General features: G+C 30.2%; 1 protein-coding gene across 1 annotated transcript in view; it reads left to right on the top strand.

Moving 5' to 3' along the window:
* Nucleotides 1-11,245: 11,245 nt before the first annotated feature.
* LOC129960637 (transcription elongation factor B polypeptide 3-like) overlaps nucleotides 11,246-26,940 on the top strand; it is a 62,198-nt gene continuing 46,503 nt past the window's right edge. Inside the window, exon 1 of the mRNA XM_056074186.1 lies at nucleotides 11,246-11,352. Coding sequence (XP_055930161.1) covers nucleotides 11,281-11,352 — 72 coding nt within the window. The 5' untranslated portion in view covers nucleotides 11,246-11,280. The remainder of the gene's footprint in view (nucleotides 11,353-26,940) is intronic.

Genomic DNA, 26,940 nt, shown 5'->3' with positions numbered 1-26,940 from the left:
AGGAGCTCCAACATCGTATTGAGTGGATGGTTACAATAAATTGGCCACTCAGTTTATATATATATATATATATATATATATATATATATATATATATATATATATATATATACTAAGTGGATACTGATTATACACTGAGTGACCAATTTATTGTGACCACCCTCTCAATACGATGGTGGACTCCCTTTAGCCCTTAATACTGCATGGTTTCTTTTTCGCTTGGATTCTATGAATTGTTGATAGGTGGTATGAGGAATTTGAGACTATATCCGATGTCCTGCACCTTCGAATCCCTTATCAGCATCTCCATCAGCATTAAAGCTGTTATATATCAATTGTAATAGACGATTACAAGCATTGGATGCTTTAAGCGAAAAAACACATCAAACGGGAGAATTTTGGCTCCAAAAATACTTCGTGCTTTCCTAAATGATATATGTCGTAATTGGGTTGTATACTCCAAACGTGAAAACTTGGCTGAAGGCGACATTACAAAATTGATGAAATTTTTTTCCGAGGAGGTCGAAGATGTAGTTACTGCAAATAATATTAAAGGTTCACTAGTTCCAGATTATCCTATAACATCCTCCTTAGAAAATTTCAATGTGCGTTCTAAACTAATTGATAAAGGTAAAAATATTTCACCTTTTTTGCCCTTTCTGCAAAATTGCCGGATATTGTCCTCAACTCCGTAATGGACGTAGACGCACGCATACAGAAATTGAAGGCTACCAACAGATGTTTCCTGGGCATTAACCGTGGTCACACCCCCAAAAATTGCTATCGTAAAGGCAAATACTGCTGTACCAAAGGCAAGAAAAAATAAACACCATGTATCGATATTTAAAATTCCAACTAAAGAGCAGTATATCTACAAACAAAATTGATATACTCACCTCCAATTTTGTTCATTTGAAAACTGCACAAGTTTTTATAACGGGCCTAATTGGGATTACAAAACTTACGCGTTGCCTTTTCGATGGTGTAAGTCAATCTATTTCGTCTCTTCTGAACTTGTGAACAATTAAAAACCTCCAGTCATTTCAACCAGAACTTTGGACCTTCAAGCTTTCGAATTTCTAACTAGTATTAGCCATACGCGAAGACAAGTTCAATTTCAGTTAACAAGCATCTGGGATAAATATAACTTTACCTTAAACTGGCTACTTCGACCAGCCGAAATGCACAGGAAATATCTGAATGACCAGAACCGCCTCAACAGCAATACTGGCGAGAATTGTGGTTGAGTCCTAAGGGTCATCACCGGCCACGATACAACCCTTCCTTTGAGAAGTACGTCCCGTCATCGATAGGAGGAGCCAGACACTCACCTTTTTGTGTACCCACCAAGGTGGCGTGAACCAACCACCATGCCGGAAGCTTATCCTCAGTTATGAGGTGTCCCTCCGGGGGGATCTGGGACAAATATAAAGTCAATGTTATTGCATTCGAAAGTCCCAACAAGTATGCATCACATCCGCCAAGACCAACTGACGTTTCAAGCTTCGCGAAAATCAAACGACTGAAGCTTGCTGACCCAGACGATTCATTGTCGAACTTACCAATTCAGATTTTAATCGGTTCAGAATGGATATACTGGAATGCCGTGAATTCTGAAGCTCCAGTCAAGCTGTCGGATTCTCTGACCTTTAATTTTTGGGTGGATACTTAGTGAACCTCGATCGCACGCAACAGTTTCCTTCATTCTTACAATTCATAATATTAATGTGGATATTCCAACTCAAGCATTAGATGATGTGATACGAGAATTCTAGAATTAGAAAGCAGTGGCATACAACCAATACAAGAGAAAATAAGCACCCACAACTCTGAACTCTTGACAAATTTTCATCATTTTTTGGAATCATCGATGGTAGACAAGTTGTAAAATTACCATTAAAACCAGAAGTTCCATTTTCATCAAACAATTATGAAGTCGCAATTCGACGTTTGAATTCTTTAACAAGAAAACTACACACAAACACAGGTTTTAAACAAAAATAACATGTGCATTCGCATTCTGTCAACTCTACAAAGGCCAATCTCATTTGTAGTCGAAATAAACTGGCTCTAGTCACAAAAGTCACTCTTCCACGACTTGAATTGTTAGCCGCACTACTAGGAGCTCGCCTACTTCAATACTTTTGCAGAGGAATTAACATGAATTCTTACACAGTCATACTATGGAGCGATTCTAACGTAGGTTTAAGCTGGATAAAGGAAGATCCCAAACGTTGGAAAACATTTGTTTGCAACAGAACAACAGAAAAATGGACACCCCTTGCCAAAAAAATCAAAAATATCCTGTTTCAAATCCCTTTCTCAAAGATGGTTACTCGCGCCTAGATGGAAGACTACAATTTCCCGACATTTCTTCTGATACTCAACACCCTTCATTACTGGATGGAAATCACTCTTCTGTCCATCATTTGATCCAGCATACCCACATACGTCTCCATCATCTAGGTGTATGTACAGTCCTTTCCGAGTTACGTTCTACCTTATGGATTTTAAAGAGACGTCAAGCTAAAAAGCAATTTCACAAATGCCTACCTTGCAAGCTGTCCAAAGCGAAATGTGGAAGACAAAATGAAGCTTTTCTACCTTCTGAAAGAGTTGTTAATTTTGCTGGACCTGTGAATATCCGCTGTTTGATACCAAGAGATACAGCCTACATAGCATTATTTACTTGCGCAACAACACGCGGATTGCATATTGAACTCGTGTCAGATCTTACCAAAGATCTGTTGGCAGCAGAGGACTGTCACACACAATCTACACTGACAATTCTACCACCTTTCATGCAGCAAATAAGGAAATAATCCTGTTATGACAAGCTCTGTCATCAGCTAAAATTCAATAATATTATGCCCAAAATGGTATAACTTGGAAATTTATCGCCCCGCTAGCGGCTTGGTGGGGAGGCTGGTGAGAATTTCTGATAGCAATTACCAAACAATGTTTGCGAAAGGTACTCGAACGAGCACTTTTAGAAGAGGAAAGTCTGTTCACTGACCTCATTGGAATAGAAGCCGCTCTGAAAAGCCGATCATTAGTCTACGAAGAGTTAAAAGACGACAGCTCCGCAACCTTAACACCAGCTCATTTCTTGACAGAACGGAAACTAACGGCCATTCCATCCAGCCCGGATAATGACACAAGACTTAAGATAATCTATAAGCAACAGAAAGACTTACTTGACTGTTTTTGGAAAAAAATGTTTAAAGGAATATTTACTTCAGCTGCGATCTTTTCATCAAGTTCGAAACCAGGACAGTCCCGTTAACGTCGTAGTTGGCGATGTTGTGCTCCTGCAAGAAAACGTTCGACCACGGCACATGTGGAAGAAGTCCAGAGTAATGAACCAACATGAGGGACGCGACGGGAAGATAAGATCCTGCAAACTGAGAGTTAATGGTCGTAAGGTCTCTCTGGTCATCCTCCTTGAGGTTGACCAGGGTGGGGAGGATATTGGGGAAGAGACTACATCTAATATTTTAGTTGCCCAGTTGGCAACACCAATTAGTTAAATTAGTTTTTTGAGAAAAATAAAAAGATATCGGTTGGTAGCTTTCAGTCTAATTTAATACCTAACAATTAATAATATACAGGGTGCTGCCGAATTCGACCGACAAATTAAGAGAGGTGATAGTAGGCATCAAGAGGATAAAAAATCCCCATACAACATAGGGTCCCAAACGACATTTAGTAGGTGAAAATTTCAAAAATATAGGGAGTCTGAAATTGTTGGAAACTGTAAAAAATTAATAAAAAAATAGCAAATGATGTTTCAACTAAGAATTTTTTTTAAGTAATAGCACATTCTTATAAGTTTTTTTTTTTTCCATATAGGTAACATGCCGATTTGATGATCCAGGGGGTAGTAAATTACTGAAAGCGAAAAAGTAGTTTAGAACTTTTATCGGCAAAAATATTAAATCTTGAAAATGTAAGGAATTTTATAATCTTTAATTTGATATAAGCATGTAGCGTGAAAACTGAGGAGTTTTTAAGAAATTCAAGAAAAATTAAAATGACAGGTAGAAAACATCGCTGCAACATCGGTAGCCATGTTTGAGGAGGATGTTGTCAAATTCGAAAGATAAATTCTGAGTGGGGATGGTAGGCATTAAAGAGATGAAAAATTACCAGAAAACATATATTAAATTACCATAAAAATAAATTATCGTAAACATAACATTTATTCAGTGAAAATCGCAAAAACAGACGTCGAGAAGACAATGAGCCTGACGAAGAGAATGGCCCTATGAATAAGAGGATTAGGAACCATGTAGTCCACAAGAAGCCTTTTCGTATGTAAATTTTTCATGCTTTAGAGGAAAATAAAAGCAGAGAGCAAGTATTCATTAATGAGCATTGCAGATTTGATGGTCATTAAACTTCATTCGCAAACTGCATGTCAGATTTCACGAATGACGAATATGCGGATATGCATTTAACTTACGGCCGAACGGATGGCAATGATCGCTTACACAAAGAATCTACCAAACTCAATATCCGAGAAGGTGTTACCCGTTCCATACCACGTTTACAAATATCGATCGACGGCTGCGGGAGACAGAATCCTTCAAAATAACCAGGCCAAACGCAGGACAAGAACGCAGTGGGTACAAACCGGACACAGAAAACCAAATTTTGTAGCGCTTTGTCGATACCCCATCATTTTTCAGTCAGATGTTCGATTGGGCCAACAATATGACGCTTACAAAGAAACAACGAGATGAATTGATAAAGTTGTTTTATCTGAACGGGGAAATGCTTCCGAAGCAGTACGAATTTATCAGCGAAACCACAAGCTAAGACGAGGCCCATATTCCGTAAGAAGTGTACGTGATTTGGTAAGAAAATTTGAAGAAACTGGATGCACTTGCGATTGACCTCGATCCAGGTGACCATCTGTTCCAGTTGAAGTGGTTGCGGAAGTGCATAACACGATTACTGTAGGTCCATCGCATACTGCAAGAAGTGTTGCTCGCAATTCGGATTTACCAAAAACCAGTTCTCGGGCTTCTGCGCTCTGTTCTGTCGATGTTTCCTTATCGGTTTCAGCGCGTCCAGATGTTGCAGTCTGGAGATGAGGAACTGCGTGTGGACTTCGCAAATTTTTTCATCATCAGATATGATGAAGATGACAGATGCCCGCTGCGGATAATATGGACGGATGAGGCACACTTCTCTTTAACTGGAAGCATTAACACCAAGAACTGTGTTCAATGGGCTGACAAAAACCCTCACGATGTGGCGCCGGTAACTTTACACGTAGCCAAAGTGACTGTGTGGTGCGGCAGCGCTAGCACATTTGTTCTCGGTCCGTACTTCTTCGACGAGGTCTCTACCACATGTTTGAAATCGTGCTCTTTCAAAAGTGATCGGTATAAATCAATGTTGCAGAATTGCGTTATTCCTGAATTGCAGCAACGAAATGTCATTAGTGACATTGTATGGATGCAAGATGGGACTCCTCCACACATCGCCCAATGTGTTCGACCAGTGCTGCAGCAACACTTTGGTGATAGAGTCATCTCTCGTAACTTTGCAGTTTCGTGGCCACCGCGATCCCCCGACCCCACTCCTATGGATTTCTGGTTCTGGGGTTATCTGAAATCTAAGGTGTACACGCCTAGTCCACGAGATGTGTCAGAATTGCAAGATGCCATAACACGTGAAGTTATGCAGAATCCTCCTTTCATGTTACGTTCGACATTGTTGTCCACAATCTCCCGAATGCAATGCGTTGTCGCCTGCGAAGGTGAACACATTGAAAACCTGTAATTATAACTTTCCATTCCAATAACAGCTTTTTTTTCTCTCTTTCCTCTCTGTGTTGTCATTAGCCCTTTATAATGCTCTTCTTTGCAAATGATTTACGTCGGCAATTTTCTTTCACACGCTAATTGTTCCAACGCCATTTGTGGTTTTTCAATACGCTGATCGATTTGCGCAAGGAAAAAGTGGGTGTTGCCATTCAAAAATTTCGAAATTCTCTCACTGTAACCGTAACCGTGAGCTCTGCGTTGTTTAGAATCATCACAATCTTCAGCGCATACCTTCAAACAATCATGTCTGAAATTTTGGTTCAATTGGTTGAGCGGATAAGCCGCTAGGGTTTCATATATAGGGAAGTTTTTTTTTTTTGACCACCTTGTATATATATATATATATATATATATATATATATATATATATATGTAATGATATTTTTAAATCTAATTTAAACTTAATTAATTTCCTAATTTTTTAGCTTAATTTAGACTATATTAATTTCATTCTAAAATGTTCTCTTATTTCCTGATTCAAATCCACCTTTTTTATTTAATTAATGTAACGGTAGCTCTGTAAAATTGCTGACATCGACAAGTTCCCACACTCAGAGTGAAGGGATAAAAAATTGTCGAGCTAAGACATTCTTCCAAAAGATACCTAGATTCCCCTACCTAAAGCGGCAGGTGTAAAGAAATCCCTATCAGAATCTCATGGTATTTAAACACTGGGAAAAATATTTTCCATCTTGCCCCCTTTTCACTCTCTTCTGTTTTCTTGCCACGGTGTGAACGGACGTGTTCTGTCGTCGCTTCTTGCTAATAAATTATGCCTCCCGGGATAGAATTTATACAAATAAATAAAATAACGAATAAAAACAAAATTTCAAAGTGTCTTCTCTCTGTCTTCGGCCACAACTCTGGACGATTTGTTTTTAAAGTCACGGTATATGTAAACATATTTTAGCAGTTAAATAGAAGAAACTTTTGAAATTTTAAAACTTCGATTTATTTCACCACGGGAGTCATAATTTACATACAAACAGTATGTTGTAAGAAATTCATCAGTCTACATCGCGACACAAGAGCGAAAGAAACCAAAATTTGTCCCTTCAGGGGTTTTACTATGAGATTTTGATAGGGATTTCTTTGACACGTGTCGACTTAGGAAAGAGAATCTTAGGTATCTTTAAAAGAATGTTGTAAGCAGTTACGATTTTTATCCCTTCACTCGGAGCGTGAGAAAATGCTGAAGTGAGCAGTTTTATAAAGCGCGTGTAGAATTAATTAAATAAAAAGTGGGAATTGTATGAAGAAATAAGAGAACATTTCAGAATGAAGTTAATATGGGGTAAATAAAAATAAAAATTAGGAACATTAGGAACATACATTATATATATATATATATATATATATATATATATATATATATATATATATATATATATATATATATATATATATAACGGAACACAAAAAACTGTATTGTTACTTAATATCGATACTTATTGCATATTGTTTAACACTGAAAAACTCCATGATAATACTGGAGAATGAATTTTTCAATTTTAGGACGATTCATTTTTGAAGTCACGGTATATATATATACTCATAATGCTTTACTTTCAAAATGATGAATCAAGCTCAAAATTGCAATATTTTGAAATACTGAAATGGAGATTTAGGATTAAGTAAATATGCATATATCTAAAAAATTATCAAAAATATAGTAGTATGCTTAAATTAAGAAATTTAATTCCACAGTTAAATGGATTTTCTAATGTTTTTTTTTTTTTTTTTTTTTTTTTTTTTTTTGTATTTTAGCTTTATTTGCAGAAATGAGAATAAAATTTCTGCCACATTAGTTTCATTAGTCTGTTCAGAGTTGAAATCTGACTACAAAGAAAGAGCATGAGCAAAACAATAGTGTCGAAATAAGGAGAAACAGATAATTTTTCATTTTTCTTTACCCATTAGTTCATCATTACTATTATTTTCGTTTAATGCAATGCAGACGTATCCTGGATGATTTTCTCATTTCCATTTACTTAAGAGATGCATGTTTTTCATCTCATCCTCACTGAAATCCTGAACTGTATGTAACAGTTCGCATGCTGATTAGAATAGACATATGCCAGTTTCAGCAGCTGTATATTTACTATCAGCGGCAAATTGCTAGTCTTTATTTTCCAGTTTAATGTATAAATTTTAATTTATTTCAGTGTGCTATTATAAGAATGGCAGCGGCGCCCAATTCTCCTTCAAGGAAAAATCCTCCATGCAAGTAGCCAGGCTTACAGAATCTCTGGTGTCCTTTAAGTCCTTATAAGGAATAATAAGTGCCCCGAATGAAATGCTTTATCTAATTAGGAGGTTAAATAAATTCTTATGCCTCGGGGTTAGCCAATTATGGAAGCTATTCTACAATGTGTTTCTATACACCTCCCGGTTTTAGGAGTATTTGTGGTTTTGATTTGACTAAAGCCTCTATCACATGAAGCTGATTTCTTAAGGCTAACACAAGTCTTGATCCCGGAAGGGGCTGTGATAGCATCGTGGTAAGATCTTGAGTAGAACCGGAAGATTCCGGGTTCGAAATTTAATTTAGTAGCTTCTGAGGGTAAATACCCCTGAGCAACCGAGAGCAGAAATCTGACACTCCCACACGCGCTTTCACAACCCCTTTTTACAGGGGGGCTCTTTCACACACCTCACAGATAGAACACAGGGTGAGGAACAACCATGCCCAAACCAGGACTCGAACCCGGGAGGCTCAGATCATGGAGAAGACGCGATACCCCTAGGCCAGGACGCCGGTTATATTCTTACACTGATGCAGAAAAAGGGAAAAGGGGGTGTTAGGCCGGGCACTGTCCTAATTATCCGCTCGCCGTTCAAAATTACGAGGTACATCTCCCAATAACCCTAGTGTTCTAAAATTGGACATTGATATAACTAAGTTTAGTTTAGTCTAGTTATATTAACATTCCATTGTTAAAGCAACACTAGGGCTTTTCTAGGATCGGCCTCGTAATTTTGAACCGTGGTCAGATGATGAGGACGACAACTGAGTTGAAGCCCTCCTCTTCAGACTTCCACACCACACCAGCGGGAGGTTCGACGCAACCCCGACGGATTTTTAATAAAACTAAATAAAAACCAAAACTGAAAGATTTTCGCCATTTCATTTCGGTAGTCGACAACCGATTTCGTAGAACAGAAATTTATGATCTCTCTAAGAAAATAAGGCGTAAGAGCAGTCATTTGAGATGCTATGAATTCTAGTAATTCTGGTATCTAACTATCATACCTGTAAATAATTTACTCTTAGTTCTCAAATAAAAGACAATAAATCGAAACGCATACGACAAGGGCCATTTTAGTTGTTCGTACTCCAGATTAGCGTAAATGATGCGCTTTTGGTTGAATCCAGTCTTCAACAAGCGACTTTTCGGGTTATAAAATCCAGATTTTGTCCCCATGTCATCGTGACCACAATTTTGGATTTAAATGGAATTCGCGTTAGATTTTTATTGTCTGTGATTAGATGTGTAAACTATTTACTTCAAAATAGTCAAAGAATACTTGTTTTCAATAGATTTAAAATTGGAAAAAAAATTTGTCTCAATCCCCATTTTAGTTACATTTTATAATTTTGTGCGTAGATTTGATTTGATGTAGTTTGATTAGATTAATAACTATGTATAACTAAAAATTAAAAAAAAAATCTTGTGGCTGGACTGGAAACTGAAATATTCAATGGGTAGCAAAAACATTCATTGCTTCACACATTCTTTGTTTTACGGGTATTTCGTGGCGTATTTCAAGAATTTACAAACTTAGAGAAAAGTGTTTTCTAGACTACCGGATTTTATTATGAAATTATTGCTTAAAAAGATTTTTACTAGAATTGGGGGGTTTCCTATTTGTAATCAATAAAAAGTTTATACTGAATCACACAAACCCCAAAAAGCATTGAAATATGAAACTTTAGTCTGAGATCTGAATAGCATTCTTATATAAATAATTTTAAATAAGAAAAAAATTGTGAAATCAGACTTTAAAATACTTTGCAAATCACTGTGTTCATTTATTTGTTGGTTGCATCCCATTTTTTTTCAATGTTTATCGTTATTTATGAATGGATTTTTATATTTTATTTGTTAGTTGCATCACATTGCATTTCCGGTGTTTATCGTTATTAATAAATCGATTTTTTATTTGTTGGTTGCATCACACTTCTTTTTCAATGTTTATCGTTATTTATGAATGGATTTTTATATATATATATATTTGTTATTTGCATCACATTTCTTTTTCGATGTTTATCGTTATTAATAAATAAATTTTTGTATTTTATTTGTTGGTTGTATCACACTTCTTTATCAGTGTTTATCGTTATTAATAAATCGATTTTTGTATTTTATTTGTTGGTTGCATCACATTTCTTTTTCGATGTTTATCGTTATTTATGAATGGATTTTTATATTTTATTTGTTAGTTGCATTACACTTCTCTTTCAATGTTTATGGTTATTTATGAATGGATTTTTATATTTTAAATAACGTTTTATATGTAGATAAAGTTTTATTTTAGACACTTTAATAAAATAAAAAATGATTATTTCAAACAACGAAAATTAGAAAATTGACAAAAAACAGTGGTATTGAAACTGTATAATTTAAAAGATAAAACACATTAATGAGTACAAATGGAAGACAGAAATTGAATCCTATTTGAAATTTCAGTCTAAGACAAAGATGCACGTACCATCATTTGTACAAACATAAATTCGTATAGTAACGAAATTTCAAAAAGGATTCATTATCTAGATATCCCTCGGAGTGGTTTACAGAGATAAATGTTACAGTTTAAAGGTGTGAAATGAGTCTTTTACTAGTAATAAAAATTTAATTATGGTTCTCTCTTCAAAGCGATGTGCGTATATAAAGAGGCATAAAAATTTATCTGTTTAAGGGGAAATGAATTACTTTAGGTATAGTCTAGAGTTTGTGTATTTCGTTAAAAACGCATCTGGTGTTTGTGTCAAGAGGCAGATTTTTAGGTCAGGATGTCTGAGAATATAAAGACTTCATTTCTGATTTATAATATTCATTTTTTTAAAAATGGGTTTCAAATTCATACAATCCAAGAGGTTTTGATTTTGAGATAAAATAAATAGAAAAAGTAGGAAGATTGTTAACAGGATAGCTGAGGATTCGAAGTACGTTTTCGGACGAAATTTTCTACTAGATGAAATTGCGTCGCTTTTTCTTTCTTTCTTTTTTTTTTTTTTTTTTTTTTTTTAATCTGTAAGGCGTGGTTTTCAGGACGAGTAACTTATTCGTTAGATAGTTTGTAGGTTTTCATTGTACAGATGGCGCCACAACTTAGTAGGATCAAATTTCAAAATTAGCTTTCAGGATTAGATCCTGGTTTTGTTACGTTTCTCAATAGGGATTTTGTGCTGCCTTGTAAGTCCCCCCTTGCAGTTGGAGCTATGGCGTCGACGTTGAAGGATAGTGTGCTGCATTGGAGGAAAAAGTTGGAACGAACGGACGATGAAAGTGTCGTAAGTTTTTAAAGTTTTATTTTTTTCTTAAATTTTAATTATTTTGATTATCACATATTAATATTCTATGCATAAAAATAATTTAAACGTTTGTTTAATGAAGTTTATTAGTAAAAAAGTCTGCGGTAGATGTAAACAGATGCTAAGATTACGGTCATGAAGAATAAATATCGGTGCAAAATCCTGACACGTACGCACGCCATATGATATATATATTGTAGGATTATGTGTGTCTTAAATATGAAAAATATTTTTTTTAAATAACTTTGAACTATTTTATGTCGTCTGTTTATCAAATTTTCTAAGTTGTATCCAATTCCTAATTTCGTGTATCATTGCAAAAAATAACAATACTAAAATAAATGTCAACTTGAAATTTAGGGACAATTAAAAAAAAGGGTTTGCTAATAGCGCATTTTGTGTGTGTGTGTGTGTGTGTGTGCAAATTCTTAATATATTAATGTTTTTTTATTACATGAGCTTCTCATCTTTATAGCGTATTATTAGAAAATTTAAATTGTAAAAAAATTTATATGCATTTTATAATCAATTGCCTGTTCATGATTTAAACGATAAGCATGTTGATTGAATTGTTACTTTATTATTCCTCTTAGCGCAAGATAAATACGGTATGTAATGCATGTGCGATATATTTCGTATATTCGATATTTATACGATGTTACTCAGTATTCCGAATGCATAACAATAACGTGAAGATACTGTAAAATTATTATAGGCCATTTTGTGTTAATAGGTTTAACAATTATTTGTAAGACGTTTAGACCGAACTGGTGTCTAATTTACGCTTTCAGCATGTATATTTATTAATTGAGATTTTGGGTATTTGAGATGTATATTTATTTGTTGAAATTTTAAATTTTTTTTAAAAAATGTAGAAATTTAGATTTATATAAATGAAAAATGGTTAAAAAATTCTCATAAAAACATTGACAAATCTGAAAATTCAGATAGATTTTAAGATATTTTGTTAAAATTTTGTTTCTTTCCTTCTTCAAGAATTATATATAATATGCCATTATAAACTTGTCACAATTTTGTATTCTACAGAAAGGTCCATCAAGCTCTTATTTTTCTAAATACACATATAAATTGATACTGGATAGAAAGAAATGTTCATCCTTCCTCTGATAAGCATCAATATAAATTCAGCACAATATACATTTTGTATTAATCTACAGTAGTCTCAGTTATTGAACATTGTTTAAATTGACAGCAGTTTCATAATTATTAAAAACATTAATATTAAAATGTACTTGATAGTTCAATTTCAGTAGGATATTTTGTTGCTTGTAGAGGGCATCAAGATCAAGTTATCATATACAGAATATCAATACCTTTGAATCCAAGTCTATTAGAACTATGTGAGAATAAATTATATTTATCTTCAATGATTTTTGATTGTGAATGAATATTTGGGGACAGATAATGAAATTGTCTGTCTTGTAAGCAATGACAGGAACAAGCTTTATGAGAAGCAAATTAGTTCAATAATGTTAAAATTCATAACTTTACACCTATTTAAGAATAGATGGACTAAATGCCATTGAAGTAATACTTAATTACATTGAATAATAAGAGAACTTCATTTCTTGTTTAATATAATAATCATAGATGATTTGCTTATGAAGTTATGCACCTTTTTTTATATCATTTATGTATTAGTAAAAAACATTGTTTAATATTATTCCTTATGATTCTTCATTATTAAATATTAGCCTGCTGCATTTATGCGAGATAACTGAAACTACTGTATCCTTATAATTTTTGCAATTATATATCATCAGTTCTGATTGAAACTGTCATTCAAAGTAAAAGCTTCCATGAACTTATTTAATAGTGGCTATAAACTATATGTATCAAAGCTACAATAATAAAGCTATGAAAGCTGTGCATATTAGATCATTTGCACTTAGTGAAAGGTTAAAAAAAGATGTTCTTGATTTAATTTAGGAAAAATTGGGTTATTTTCAGTAGTAGTATTAAGAAGTGCAGTTGTATCAAGCAAAGTTCTTAAAGTGATTGTTGATATCATGCTTAAGTTGCACATTATTAAAATTCAATTAAATAATTTTTATAGCATTTAATATTTATGGTAGTATTGCACTCTTTTGTTATAATGGTATATTATAGTAAAGTTATTATAGTATAGTTATTATAAAAAAATATTTCATTAAAATTCAATTGAACAGAAATATGCAGATATATAATTTCTTTTACAGTCTTAAAATATAATATCACATTTGATATGTTTATGTATTACTAAATAGCTTTAAGTATGGGAGAAATATCAATTAACAATAACACAGTAACTTCCATTTGTTCTTCACACATTAAGCCTTTTTTTTTTCTTCTATTTTTCATAATTAAATATCTGAAACTATAAATATTAAAAAGAGCTTTTAACAATATAAAGAATTTATTTATGTTATTAATATTTCTGATAAAAAAAAATTCTTTGAATGGGGAAAAATGCAGAGCTATAAAAAGTAATAAAACTTAACTGTTTGAACACTGTACCCAATCTGACATAGCTTGTAATCAATATTATTATCACTACTTATTGTGAATTTAGATCACCTATATTCACAATAAGTAGTCATAAAAATTAACAGACCCTGAATACAATTACTATTAAAATATTTTTTATAAAATATCTATCAATATAATATATATATCAATCATGATTAAAGAGAATTTAATTATAAATATAAAATTTTACTTTTGACATGTGAAAAAAAAACTTATTACTTATTAAATTATTTACTTATTAAAATGTAACTAATAGTAAAAATTCTTCCAAAACTTATTCATAAATTGTATGAACTTCTAAAAAGATGACTCGCACTATTTTAAATTAATGTTGCCTTCATTTTAAAATGAAATGAAAAAATACACTGCACCTCTTGTAACACAATGACCCACATATATATACACATATTCTTAAATGTAATTCTATAAATTTAAACTTTGTATAAAGAAAACTAGCTAAAACTGAATTGTTTTAATATTTATTCAATTTTTTTTTGTATTAGATGTTTCATTATTTATATAAAAGTTTTAAGTTATTAAAAGATTAAACTATTAGATATCAGATATGTTTTGCATGCAATATAATTACATGAATCTAAATGTTTACATAAACATTATAATATCTCAGATATTAAAACAAAGTGGTTACAGAAACTGAAAAAAAAAAAAAAAAAAAAAAAAAACACCCTCACTTTTCCCCAACTAAATTTGCAACATTCCCCAAACTTAGGACTACTAATTATATTAGTGTCCTTTCTTCTAGCTCAGAATCAATGTATTTGTATGATATATATATATATATAAATATAAAAATTTTATGCATTATTTAATCCAAAAAGATATTTTTATGAAATTTTTTAAAAAAATGGGATGAACATCCCCCCCCCCAAAAAAAACTATTAAAATAGTATGTTAAACTTTTTATATATAAAAAAAATATCAGATATTTTAATAAAACTTTACTTCTAAAATTGCATAAAAATTCTAAAAAACATTAAAACTACTCTTTGCAACATAGGATATTTTGTTAACAGTAATAGTTATGATTTTTGCACAAAATTTTAAAATAATTGAATAACTAATTGCAGCTCTTTGCTTAAATACCAGAATAACAAGGTTGCAACATAAATATAAAAATGGTATAGTTATATATATCTAACCTATATTTTAGCAAAGATTTAAAAAGAGAAACTGCCAAAATATTACTTCAAATCTTTTTTTTCTTTTTCAAATCAAGAAAGATAAATTGTTCTAATACAAAATTTAGTATTTTATAATTGGATATAAGTTGTTGCTCTTTTTAATTATATTTATTATAAATAATACTGGATATAAGGTACTATTTTACGGATAGCTCCAGTTACAAATAACAATTACTTGCTTATTAACTTAAGATGTAAAAAAAATTACAAATAAATATTATTACTTTCAAAATTGAAATATCAATTATTAAAATACTAATAAAAACACATGGTTTAAAGCAACCAGTCCTATTTTAAGTAAATTAAAAAGTTTTGAAAGCTTCTTTTGTTTTGACGTCACCTTGTTAAAGAATATATATGTGGTAACTTGAAATATAAAACTTGACCAAAAGTTTCTTACTGGTATGTTAAATAGATTATATCAATGCTTATGGCATCATTATTGCGTATTTGATTTATTTTTAAAATTTTCAAAACATTAAAAGATAGAAATTTTAAAGAAAAATAACTATATTGAAGTATTTCAGAATATTTCATTCAGTCATGGCTTTTATTAAAATCTTGTTAAATTAGTTTTAAAATTTCATTGGTATATCCTGGGATTCAGATTTGATTAATTTTTTTAATTGAATTCTAACTCCATTAAAAAATATTTTAAGAAGCTGATAGTAATATTAAATGTCAGTTCTAATATTTTAGTTGTACTGAATGTTAATCTTATGAATTTATTCTGTATTTTAAATAATTTCTATTGCAAACACTGATGTTCCCCCCCCCCTCCCTTCCATGGAAAGAAGTAAATCATAATAAAATAGTTTTTCAAAGATGTGATTGGTCTTCTTTATTTTGTAGAGAAGTATTTAAATATCAATTATTAATATAACATTATCCAGATCTATCATTTAATACAACTAATATAGTTTTACATACAATAACTTTAAATGTCATTTTAGTTATTAAATGGCAGAGATTAATTATTAGCTCATACTTGAATTTTTATTACATCTAATTTGTAATGTATTGATCAATAATTTTATATTTTAATTATAAGCCAGAGGCCAGAATTATGTAAAAGATTTGGTTTTTAATGAGGGTTCTTTGGTTGTTATGTTTTCCACCTCAATACTTAAGAGAATCATTATAAATATACAAAATTCATTTCTTAAAAAAAGTTGCTCATATAAAGGAGATAAAACCCCCATTAAATAAAAAATCAGATTCCTTATTTATGAAATATAACAGGTGTGATTTTTGAAATTTGCTTTTACCTGTAAGAATTTAAAATTCTTAAAAATGAGCCTCGATGGATTTTCTTTTAATCTTAAATTTGTTTTTTAAAAATTCAATATTTTATAATAAACAAAATTGTCAAGATTTTATATACAATTCTCTTTTTACAATCATAAAAAAAAGATCAATTATAATAAAATAATATCAAATAAATTTTTATAAATTGTTTAGCAATTTATTTATATAAGGGCAAATTAAGATCTGAATTTTTATAATTGAAAAGTTCCACAGTCTTTAAAATAATCTTTATCAGTAGCTGGTAGTAAAATTTCATAAAACATATTTAAAATGCATTAATTAAGTTTACTCTTTAACTTCAGAATTATGAATCGTGAACAGAATATTCAAGAAGAGAAAGTTAGAGTATTTCTTTCCTAGGTGTGAAACTCTTTCGACAACTTGAACCATTCAGTATATCATTTCATAAATCAGAAGTCAATTACATGAATAAAAACATTTAATGTTTAAAATGTTATAAAGCTATTCTAAGCATAATATATTAATGAATTCGACTAAAGAACAAATAATAAATTATATAACTGAAGCTTAAAATTCAGTTATATAATTTTACATCCTGCTATTAAAACACTTTTGAAGACGGGTTTACCATTGCATATCTGGACTACTTTTGCAATTTAGAATCTACAAGGAAAATAAATGTAAAGAAGAATAACAATTCTTTAAAAAATTGACATTTAGCACATTTATTATAAATTTAATCCATTTTAATTGATTTTAAAGATATAGCTTCTATAGTCTTACCTTGACAGGTGTGCCATGTTTGTAGTATATCGCAGAAGCCACACAACAGCGGTGAGTGTATGCAGTTTGCATATCAAAAGTTTGCATATGCACAGAATCGGTTAATGTGGTGACAGATGAAGAAACAATGCTTTTTGTTGCAATTGCTGTATAGTCAGATGGGAAACTGTTGCTTTTCGTTACAACTGCAGTAGTGTCTTTTTTTGGCCAGATATAAGATATCTTAATAGGGTCTCCGATAGGCAACCATAAGAAGTTTTCTCCAAGGATTATAGTCTTAATAATCTCTGATCCTGGTTTTACATAATGGGATTTTTCTAGATTTCTGTTTATCATGATTATCTGACTCTCTGAAGTCACCTAGTTTGATAAATAAAACAATGAAAATAGTTAGAAAGTATAATTTTCTTTAAACAAATTATGGAATCGTGTTTCATTATGTTGGACAGAACACAAAATATTCTATATTTACATAAATAGCCCTTAATCTGTAACATATACATTTAGAATTCTATTAAGCATTAAATTAGCCTGAATTTGTCAAATAATGAAATTAGATGAAGTGGGTTATAAGGAAATAATAAATGTGTATGCAAAGCTCACATTTCAGTTTATAGCAATATTGTGGATAAGATACTAAATACTAAAATATTTTTATAAATAATATTTACTTTTTATAATACTGATGAGATTGTTCTTTAATGCTTTTGTATTTAAAACTGCCTTCTTTTGATGATATTCTTATATAAATTTAAGTTAAGAAAATATTTCCTATATTAATGAGAATTATTACGGGAGAGTTGGGACAGCTGCATTTATGTCTAAATAAAAGATTAGAATCTATTTTTAATTTTTCCATCAGATAGAGCAGCTTTAGTTCTTTGCTTAATCTTAATTGTTATACTAGCTATAATATTATTTGTGTTTAAAACAGAAAACTAGATTTTTATTCTCAGAAGTAAATACAAATTCTTAATTTTTCAATGATTTAAATGTATAATAAACTCAAAGATATAGTGTTTAAAAACTAACAATCATATTAAGCTTAAATGTATGCTTTGTGTAATGTATTTTAAAATTCTGCAGAGGGAAGAACGGGACAATATCAATTAGGGAGGAATAGGACATGCTTGATTATATTTCCATACATTTTCTAAATAGCTAAATATGCTACCGATTAAAGTTATTAATTTTTCTTAATTTTGTTTACTAAAATTTGTTGGGGGTGTTACAATGCATTAGTAAGTTGATGATTTTAAATTTATTAAAATATATATTAGAATGCATTTATTATGTTATATAATATATATTAATGCAAAGCAATAATGTACAAGAATAAAAAACACGAGCTTCCATTAACCAAAATAAAAAGCATAAAATAAAATTCCACCCTTTTTCAAAACTTTAGTTAAGAGCATCAGATTATTGAAACATGTTTCGTTAGTCTTTTATTAATTATTGTATCGTATAAAGTCTGAATACATACTGTAGAACATTCAGTATCTTTTCACATAGAAAAATATTTTCTACTTAAAATCATGTTTATTACTTAATTTCAGTTAAGGGAAATTCTACTGTAAATATAATAAAAGTAATAAACAATATGATAAGTACTAAGCAATGAAAAAAAAATGAAGCTAAATTAAGAAAATTATTAAAGCTTTTGTCACTTAAAAATTACTAATTTTATATTTTTTATGTAAATATGCACGGATATGGAAGAAAAAACATCCAGCAAGTGAAAAATATATTAAATAATAACATATTGCAATTAGTGGAAATGGTTGTAAAAGAAATGTTTTCAAAATGTGGCACCATCAATGAAGATTTCGAAATAAGCTCTTGTTTGGAATGTACAAAACTATAAATTATTGAATTAAAAGGATATCAGAATACAATATTTATTAATTTTAATTTTCTCAAACCTTGTCCCATACCTCCCTCATATAAAGGAGGTATGGGACAAAGTTGATACAATTTTTAACTGTGCAAATAAAAGCTAATTGTTTGTACTTTGCTCTTCATGTATTTTTTAAAAATAAAGAACAGAGTTAGATTTTATTCATTAAACTCGTGAATTAAAAATCTTCTTTAAATCTGCCCCATTCTTTTCAATTTTTCCTTAATTACTATATTTTGTCCCAATGATTCATTATATCATCTGAATGAAAGCATTTACACTTAGACTTTAAAATTTATATTTTTTAAAATAATATAAGCAGCTAAGTATTTAATAGTTTTGAGTCTTGAAATCTCTTAAAATTCTTTTAAATTTGTCATCTAGAATATATATTCATCTAGTCGAAAAACTAATTAAAATTGAAAAAAAATGCAATGTATTATTAAAAGGAGAATGAGATCTTTTAGTGTAGTATAATGAACATCTTATATTTGCTATACATAAATATATTTAAAGCTTCTCTATGACATTCAAATAACCATATGGTAAGTATCAAAGCCAAATTATTCAAATTGATAAAATAGAAGGGAAAATACCTCTTTTCAGAGATGTTAAATTTAAGATAATTTTATTGATCCTAATTTTCATTTACATTGCTTAAAAGATTCTGTGATAAATATACTAATAGATTAGTTTAATTTAGGAATAAAGAGTAAAATTAAATAAAAATATTGAGTTTTTCAGATATCACTTTTAAAAATGATTATCAAAAATTCAAATTCTTGTGCTACCTATCTTATTTCGATTTGAACCTATGACCTTTGATCAATAAATGGACACTTTCTGACTTTGGCACTTGCCTGTGATACAAAATGATACAGGTGATTTAGTTTTCTTCTTTTTGATTTCAAATCAAAATTTTAATGGCATTTAATCATGCAGTATTCATAGTAAATTTTCATTTTGTTGATGGAGTTAAAAGCAGATGTGAACTGATGGTGTTGGATTTCTGACAGCTGCTAAGAGTAGTTTAAAATTTCTTTGGGCTTTTGGAACTTCTCAAGGTTGAAATTTTGATTTTTGTCAATAATTTACGAACAAATTCAATTTTATTATTTGAAAATTTCACTAAATTTACTATCTCTATCAACTAAAATTGCTTAAATTAGGTAAACAGCTTTTAAAACTAAACTAAAAGAAAATGAAAGTCATTGCTTGGCTTCAGTGAAACATTAAAAATTCTTAACATAATACTAATTTTTCTTTTTAATAAACTCAAAAATAATCTCGGGTATGTAAAGAATATTTCAAAGTTCTATCAAAAGCATATTGAATTTGATATAATCAGTAAATAAAATTTAACACAAATGCCATGTACTTACAATTAACATTTTATCCGTAAGTGCAGTACCTGAAAATATTTTATCCGTAAGTTGAGTTGCTAGAAAGAAATAATTCACCAGCTTGCAAAATCAGAAAAGAGTTTGTAAAAATTAATCAATTAAAGATAGATAACTTTTAGAAAAAAAATTATATTTAGTGTTTAAAATAAATCCAACATTTTCTTCAGCGATGGCTATTGCACTGTATGAAGAAAGCCAATATTGTTTTTGATCCAAAAAATTCTGCATCTCAGAATTAAACATAGTGGTGGCTCTGTCATGATTTGGGATTGTATGGCTTCAATCAGACTTGGAAATTTAATTTTTACAGATGGGTTTATGAACCATATGATTTACTTGGATATACTTCACAACAATCTAAATAGAATTGCTTAAATTTGTGTTTAGATGGAAATTTCATTTTCCAGCACAATTCAAAACACATGGCATGTAATGTTAAAATGGGATATCTTTTTAATTGTGATCTGCTATTGCACACACTACCACAGTCTCCCAATATCCATGTCATAGAAAATCTGTGGGCCACACTTGAAATAAAGTGCATTTAAAACAAATGTTCAAGGAAAACGGAGTAAAATATTTTTAGATACCATTTAAAAGCTAGCTGAATCAGTACTACGAATTTCAATGAGGTTATAAAAGCCAAGAGGACATGCAACTAAATATTGACACTTTGCATATGAGATATTAAAAATTCATTTATGTACTCTCGATTTTTTTTTTTTTTTTTTTTTTTTTTTTAGATAAAAATTTGCATATGTTTATGAAAAATGTTTCTGAAACTTTTCATTTTGGAGGTTTTTCATTTACCATTCTTTATTTTTACTTTAAATTAACTATTTATTATTTGTAAATATAAAAACAAATTAACAGTTTTTGGTAATGTGCGATTAATATTAAAAGTTAAATTTACCTAGTAAAAATGAGATGTATTAATTATTTTAGCCACTGTAGGTATCTAAAATTTTAAGAATTTAATTTATAGTGTTTAATTAGTCCAAAATTAACCAATACAACAATCAAAATTGACAAAATATTTTTCCAAGATAAAATTTAAAGTTTGTCTACAGCCTTTCAAACTTTACTAAAAAGAAAGGGAGAAAAAAATTCATTTGAAAGATCATTATACAATTAGTCACTTTCAATCCATTTTATTCACTTCTTGATGTGCTAAAAGACTGAAATTTTATAAAATTTTGTATTTTCAAGAACAATAAATTATTTTAATTCAGAACTTAATTATCAGTTAATCATTAATTAAATTTCAACTTCATATTAATATTCCTTGTAGTGTGTTTATGTAATAATAAATCACAAGATCAAAAAGTAGAAAGTAATTAAAATAAATTTTGTAATGTTTAGTATACTAATAAAAATGTTTACAAAAGACTTTTTGTTATTAAATTTAGAACTTCATTGGAACATAATGAATTATTAGAAACGAAATCGACTTCAGTGCCTCGTGTACCTTAACTGACTTTATCATGTACCTTAACTGACTTTTCTTCATGGGTTGGTTTACAAATTGCAAATCAAACGTTAAAGGAACAACAGACTAAAGCATTTCTTAATTTTTACATCAGTTCTTTGTTCTTGATTTAGAATTCCTGTCTAAGTGTTCCTGTAGACTATTGATAAATCAATGAAAAATATCTTGGTTATAAATTATTCATAATCTCGGCGTTACGGGACTAGAGTAAAAATTAAAATCTGAAAACTTTATATGGTGAAAAATACTTACAGTTTCTGACATTTTAATGACAGTTCAGTAAATCCCGTTATTTCTAGTAAACAACGACGCTTGTATAACAGCTGAGACTGCCGGTAAAGTAGTAGTTTTGTTTTCCGTTGAAAATAAGTAATTCCTCGTTCTTGATTAATTTTATATCAAATGACGCCACACATTCATAGCGGTTGATATTTTTTAAAATTATACAAAATAGAACTGAAAGTGCGATTTCAATAAATCGTGGAATAAACTCTTTATCTTCTTTTTTTTTTTTTTTTTCAACTTGCATTAAAATAAGTGTAAATATGTCTAAAGTGATGAAAATACTTCAAACCATAGGGTGAGGAGGGAATCGTGAAAATTAAAAAAAATTTCAAAGTATATATATAATTTTCTGTGCAATTCTCTCCACTGAATTCTTTCCAATCACTTATAATGTCTTGTTACATTTCTTTTCTTCTTGTAATAATTTCTGAAATGGCAATGAATTTCATTGCATGAATACATTACTGAACGCGAACATAGCAAATCGATTAAATGATTGAATCCTTTTTCATAGATGAAATATATTGAAAATATTTAAAGATCGATTGTTTTATTTCATATAATGCTCTATTTTAAAATGATTAATTATATAAATGTCCATTTTAGTTGCAGTGACTCTTCAAACGAATCTCCCCTTCACCATTAGCATTTCTTTCGACATAATTATCAATTTTGCTTTAATTCTTGAAACCGCCATAGCAGTTTTGATTTCGGAGAATCACGACTTCATGGAACCGATTTCCATTGAAGATCCCGCATTCATGTAGGCGTGATTCACGTCAAATCCGACTTGTGCCAACGTCCTCATTCGTTTTGGTGCGAATGTTTTGATGGATGACTTGCCGGTTGAGGTATTGTTCTTGTCATCTTCGCACGCTTTAGAAGTATCAGATATTTTCCAGTACTTTTGTGTTGTTCAAAGCGAAATATCGTTAAAAAAATCAATTAATTCTTCAACCATTTGAATTCTAGCCATGTGTTAATTCAATTTTTTTTCTTTTGAATTAATATTACATTATCTGTATCAACACCAAGAATAATTCTGTACACAACAGTGAAAACTGTCTTCCAGATTGCAACAGGTTTTTTGCTGTTGCTACGTTCCCATCGATGGAGTCCACACAAATAACTTATAATATTCCTACATCTATCAGTATTGTACCTCTAATTAAATTAATACGTCATACACATTCAGTGAATACACATTTCTGGCATTTATAAAATCGAAACGCGGTATCTTGTCTGATTTCAAGCGAATTCATTACAGCGTGGGTTCTTCTCCACGCAGTGCATGCTGGGATACCTGGAGACGCGTTTCTATGTCGATGACGTCATACAGTATTTGTTTACTCTCTCTTTTAAGTGCTTGCTTCCATGCTCTTTCATTTGGGTTTACTATGGTTGGTTCTTCTTAGGTTTTAAGAAGTCCCGGGGAAAATTATTTGGACTCATTTTCTTTGACATTGAGATTATATATCTTTCTAACTGTAAAAACAATTCTGTAGACAAAATTCACCGATTTGAAAAACAATCTGCTTGATGTTTCCTCGCCAATCAAACCTTTTGTCAGTTTTAAAGGGGTTCATGGAGACGAATATATTTTACCCTAATGAGGATGCAAATTGTGTAATTATTAATGGTAATTTTTTTAAGTTGGGAAAAAATTGGCTGTATCTTAAATTTGGACATTGGTTTAGTAAGAATTTTTTTAAAAAGTTCTTTTAACACGTGATCTTTATTTGAGTACCATAAATCACATCGTACTATCTTTAAGACCAAAACTGACAAACTTAATATGTGCGCGGTCACTCCCTGAAAATTCCATCTCCCCCGAGAAAGTCGTTTTCCTCTGTGTTAATATATATTTCACGTGTTGACTCAGAACTCAACAGTTTGCACTGTAAGGGGGAAAACGCATCGATTTTGCTCTTAGGAAATGTCAGTTTTATGTCATTTCAGAAAGCCATTTTCTATATTCGTTATTTCGTTCACTCTATTTTATTTGTCTACTTTAAAATTTGTCTCAAAACCTAGTTTTTATTCATGTATATTTTACTACAAACTATTTATTTAGTTACGGACGTATTCACTTTCTTCCTTTAGCGCCCCAGCTTGGTTGTATAAATGTCCTTCTGTATCCATGATTAAAAATACTTCTCGTGATTTCAGGTGTACTAGATAAGTGGAGAATTGAAATAGAAAAAGTTTTAGTTTAATTGAAGTAATGATAAACGAAACGGAACTACATGTATGAAATATTAATGAAATTGCTAAGCCTTCCCATATTTTCTTGTGGAGATGAAGTCTGGAATATCGGATGCAGGATTAGGTGCAGCTTTTAATATCATATTGTAATTTAGGATGGCAAGATCTATCCTTAAATAATTCACAAATGCTTTCAAATCGAGATGCTAATCTAATAGTTGAAACAACTTTCTTCTTTCTTTCTTATCCTGAATTCAAATCATGAGAATGTGCAAGTAGAATAGAAATTATTTATTTTAAATATGTTGCAATCATTCTATATTATTTTTTCCATTGTATAATATCAAGGTTCGTAGTATCATGACAAGTACTTAAATCTTTAAACACCTTAAAAGTGCTTAATTTTCTGGAGAAACTCAATGAAAACTTTGTTTCTTCATGCAATGAATACCATAATTCGAAAGCATAATCGTAAAAGCTTGTTTATCATATGCATCATGAAAGAAAACCAAGAAAAGGGGAAAATTCAGACAAGGAATCCATGGGCTCCAACACATAGTAAGATAACGCATAAGGGGTCTTTTTTTCCGCTCCCACTTTCTTCAACAATGTGCATTGCCGTTTATTAAAATACTTATCCGGAAGGGAAGATACGAATTACATACTGTGCTATATTGGCATGAAAATTTTTTTAAATAAATTTCTCGAACTCTTAAAAAAAATAAAAAAAAAGCTTTTGAGATGTTGAAGAATTTAGTTAAGTTATACCATATGTTTAACCTTTTATGTGTTGTTAAAAAAGAACACACAAATTGATTGGTTCGACCAATGGAAAATAAAAATAAAGCAGGATGAATTTGGTTCTCTGAAGAGATATTTCGAACATGGTATAAGCTGCTGCAAAAACACTTGCAGCGAAACCTCTTTAGTATGTTACATATTCGATCCTCATTCTCATTAATATTTCGTTTTGGAGTAATTTCTGAAAAATTAGTTTTGTACATCATTTGTAACATTGATTTTTATTATATTGAAATTCAAAACAATATCATTGCTTCTTCGAACCGTTGAGTCATTATTTTACCTTTGTTAACGTCATGATAAAAGTGGGGGGGGGGGGAGTTCTTTGCTTTGATTTAAAGTTTTTAAAATATTTCATTGAATAAAATTCTTTATAAAGCCATTAGAAGTCCATTTTTGGGAGAATTATGCTGCTTTTTATATTTGTATTTACATACGTTTCAATGATATTTTATATCTTTATTCCCTTAAGTTCCTTTGTTAGAATTTTCTTACACACGCACGCAACAAAACAAAAAACCCTCATAAATTAAAATCTAATGCATAATTTGTATTCAAATTTGGAATAATAATTTCGTAATATGTTCTGCAATTCCTGACACAGAGAATAAGTAATATATTTATTTGGAAATATTTTATAGTTTTAGTGCTTAACAATGTGAAAAAAAAAAAAAAAAATTGAACATTTCGTGTTATTAATGTCGAACCCCAATATTTAAAAAATGGATAAAAATATAGCTTATTTTTCGATTCGGAAGCTAAATAATATATTTCTTAAGCTATCTTCAAAATTTTAAGCAAATAATCTTCTAAACTAGATTTTTGTTTTATACCCCCTCTTTAGCAAAAAGAAAAAAAATGAAAAATTTTGCTCCTTAACTGATATTTGGTTTCATCGATGTTTTTTCAATCTTTTTTATGCAGTTATTTAAAATATAACTATTTGAACGTTTTTCAAAAAATTCATCTCGAACGTAATCATGTATCATAAACATTAAAAATCCTTTACTAATTAATCCTTTACATCAGAAAAGGGTTAAACGTCCTAAACATCAGAAGTTAGAAGTGATAAGACATTTTTTTTATAGCCTGAACATTTCTGACAGCTGCTATTATTTTCTATTAAGGGGGAAAAAATGATTTAAAAAAACTTATTTAGAACATGGCATTTCTCTGTCGTCAATTTTGTGGTAGTTTTGTCAGTCTTAACAATGGTAACCATTCCGGAACGCTTAATTCTTAGCTTACTAGGACTACAAATAAAATTTATAAATGAAGTGAGTTTAGAACAGGAGGAAATTTACACTTTATATCCCAACTATGTCGAATTTTATTTGTTGTTGCATATATAAAAATCAAATACAAACTGTTTGGTCATAATATGCTTCTATATCAATGAAGACATTTTGAGAAATGATATATCCATCTAAATAAGCTGGTAGTTTGTTTAATAAATATTGAAAAATATCAAAGATCTTGATTTTTAATCTTGTAAAAGTTGACTTAAATTTTTTTGTATTGAGAGTTCTTTCATTTTTATGATCCTTTTTTGTTTTTGTCAAAACCAAAAAGACATAATTTGTTTTACAATTGAAGACGTTGTGTAAATATGCAAATACATCAATAAATATTAAAATTTAAAGAACGCACATTTAAAATTAATTTAAAAAAATCTTTTCAATGAAAACTGTGCATTATTAT

This window comes from Argiope bruennichi, chromosome X2 (assembly GCF_947563725.1).
Source record: "Argiope bruennichi chromosome X2, qqArgBrue1.1, whole genome shotgun sequence".
In the NCBI taxonomy this organism is placed as follows: Eukaryota; Metazoa; Arthropoda; class Arachnida; order Araneae; family Araneidae; genus Argiope; species Argiope bruennichi.
The sequence above is the reverse complement of the archived record's forward strand: the minus strand, read 5'-3'. Positions and strand labels throughout refer to the sequence as shown.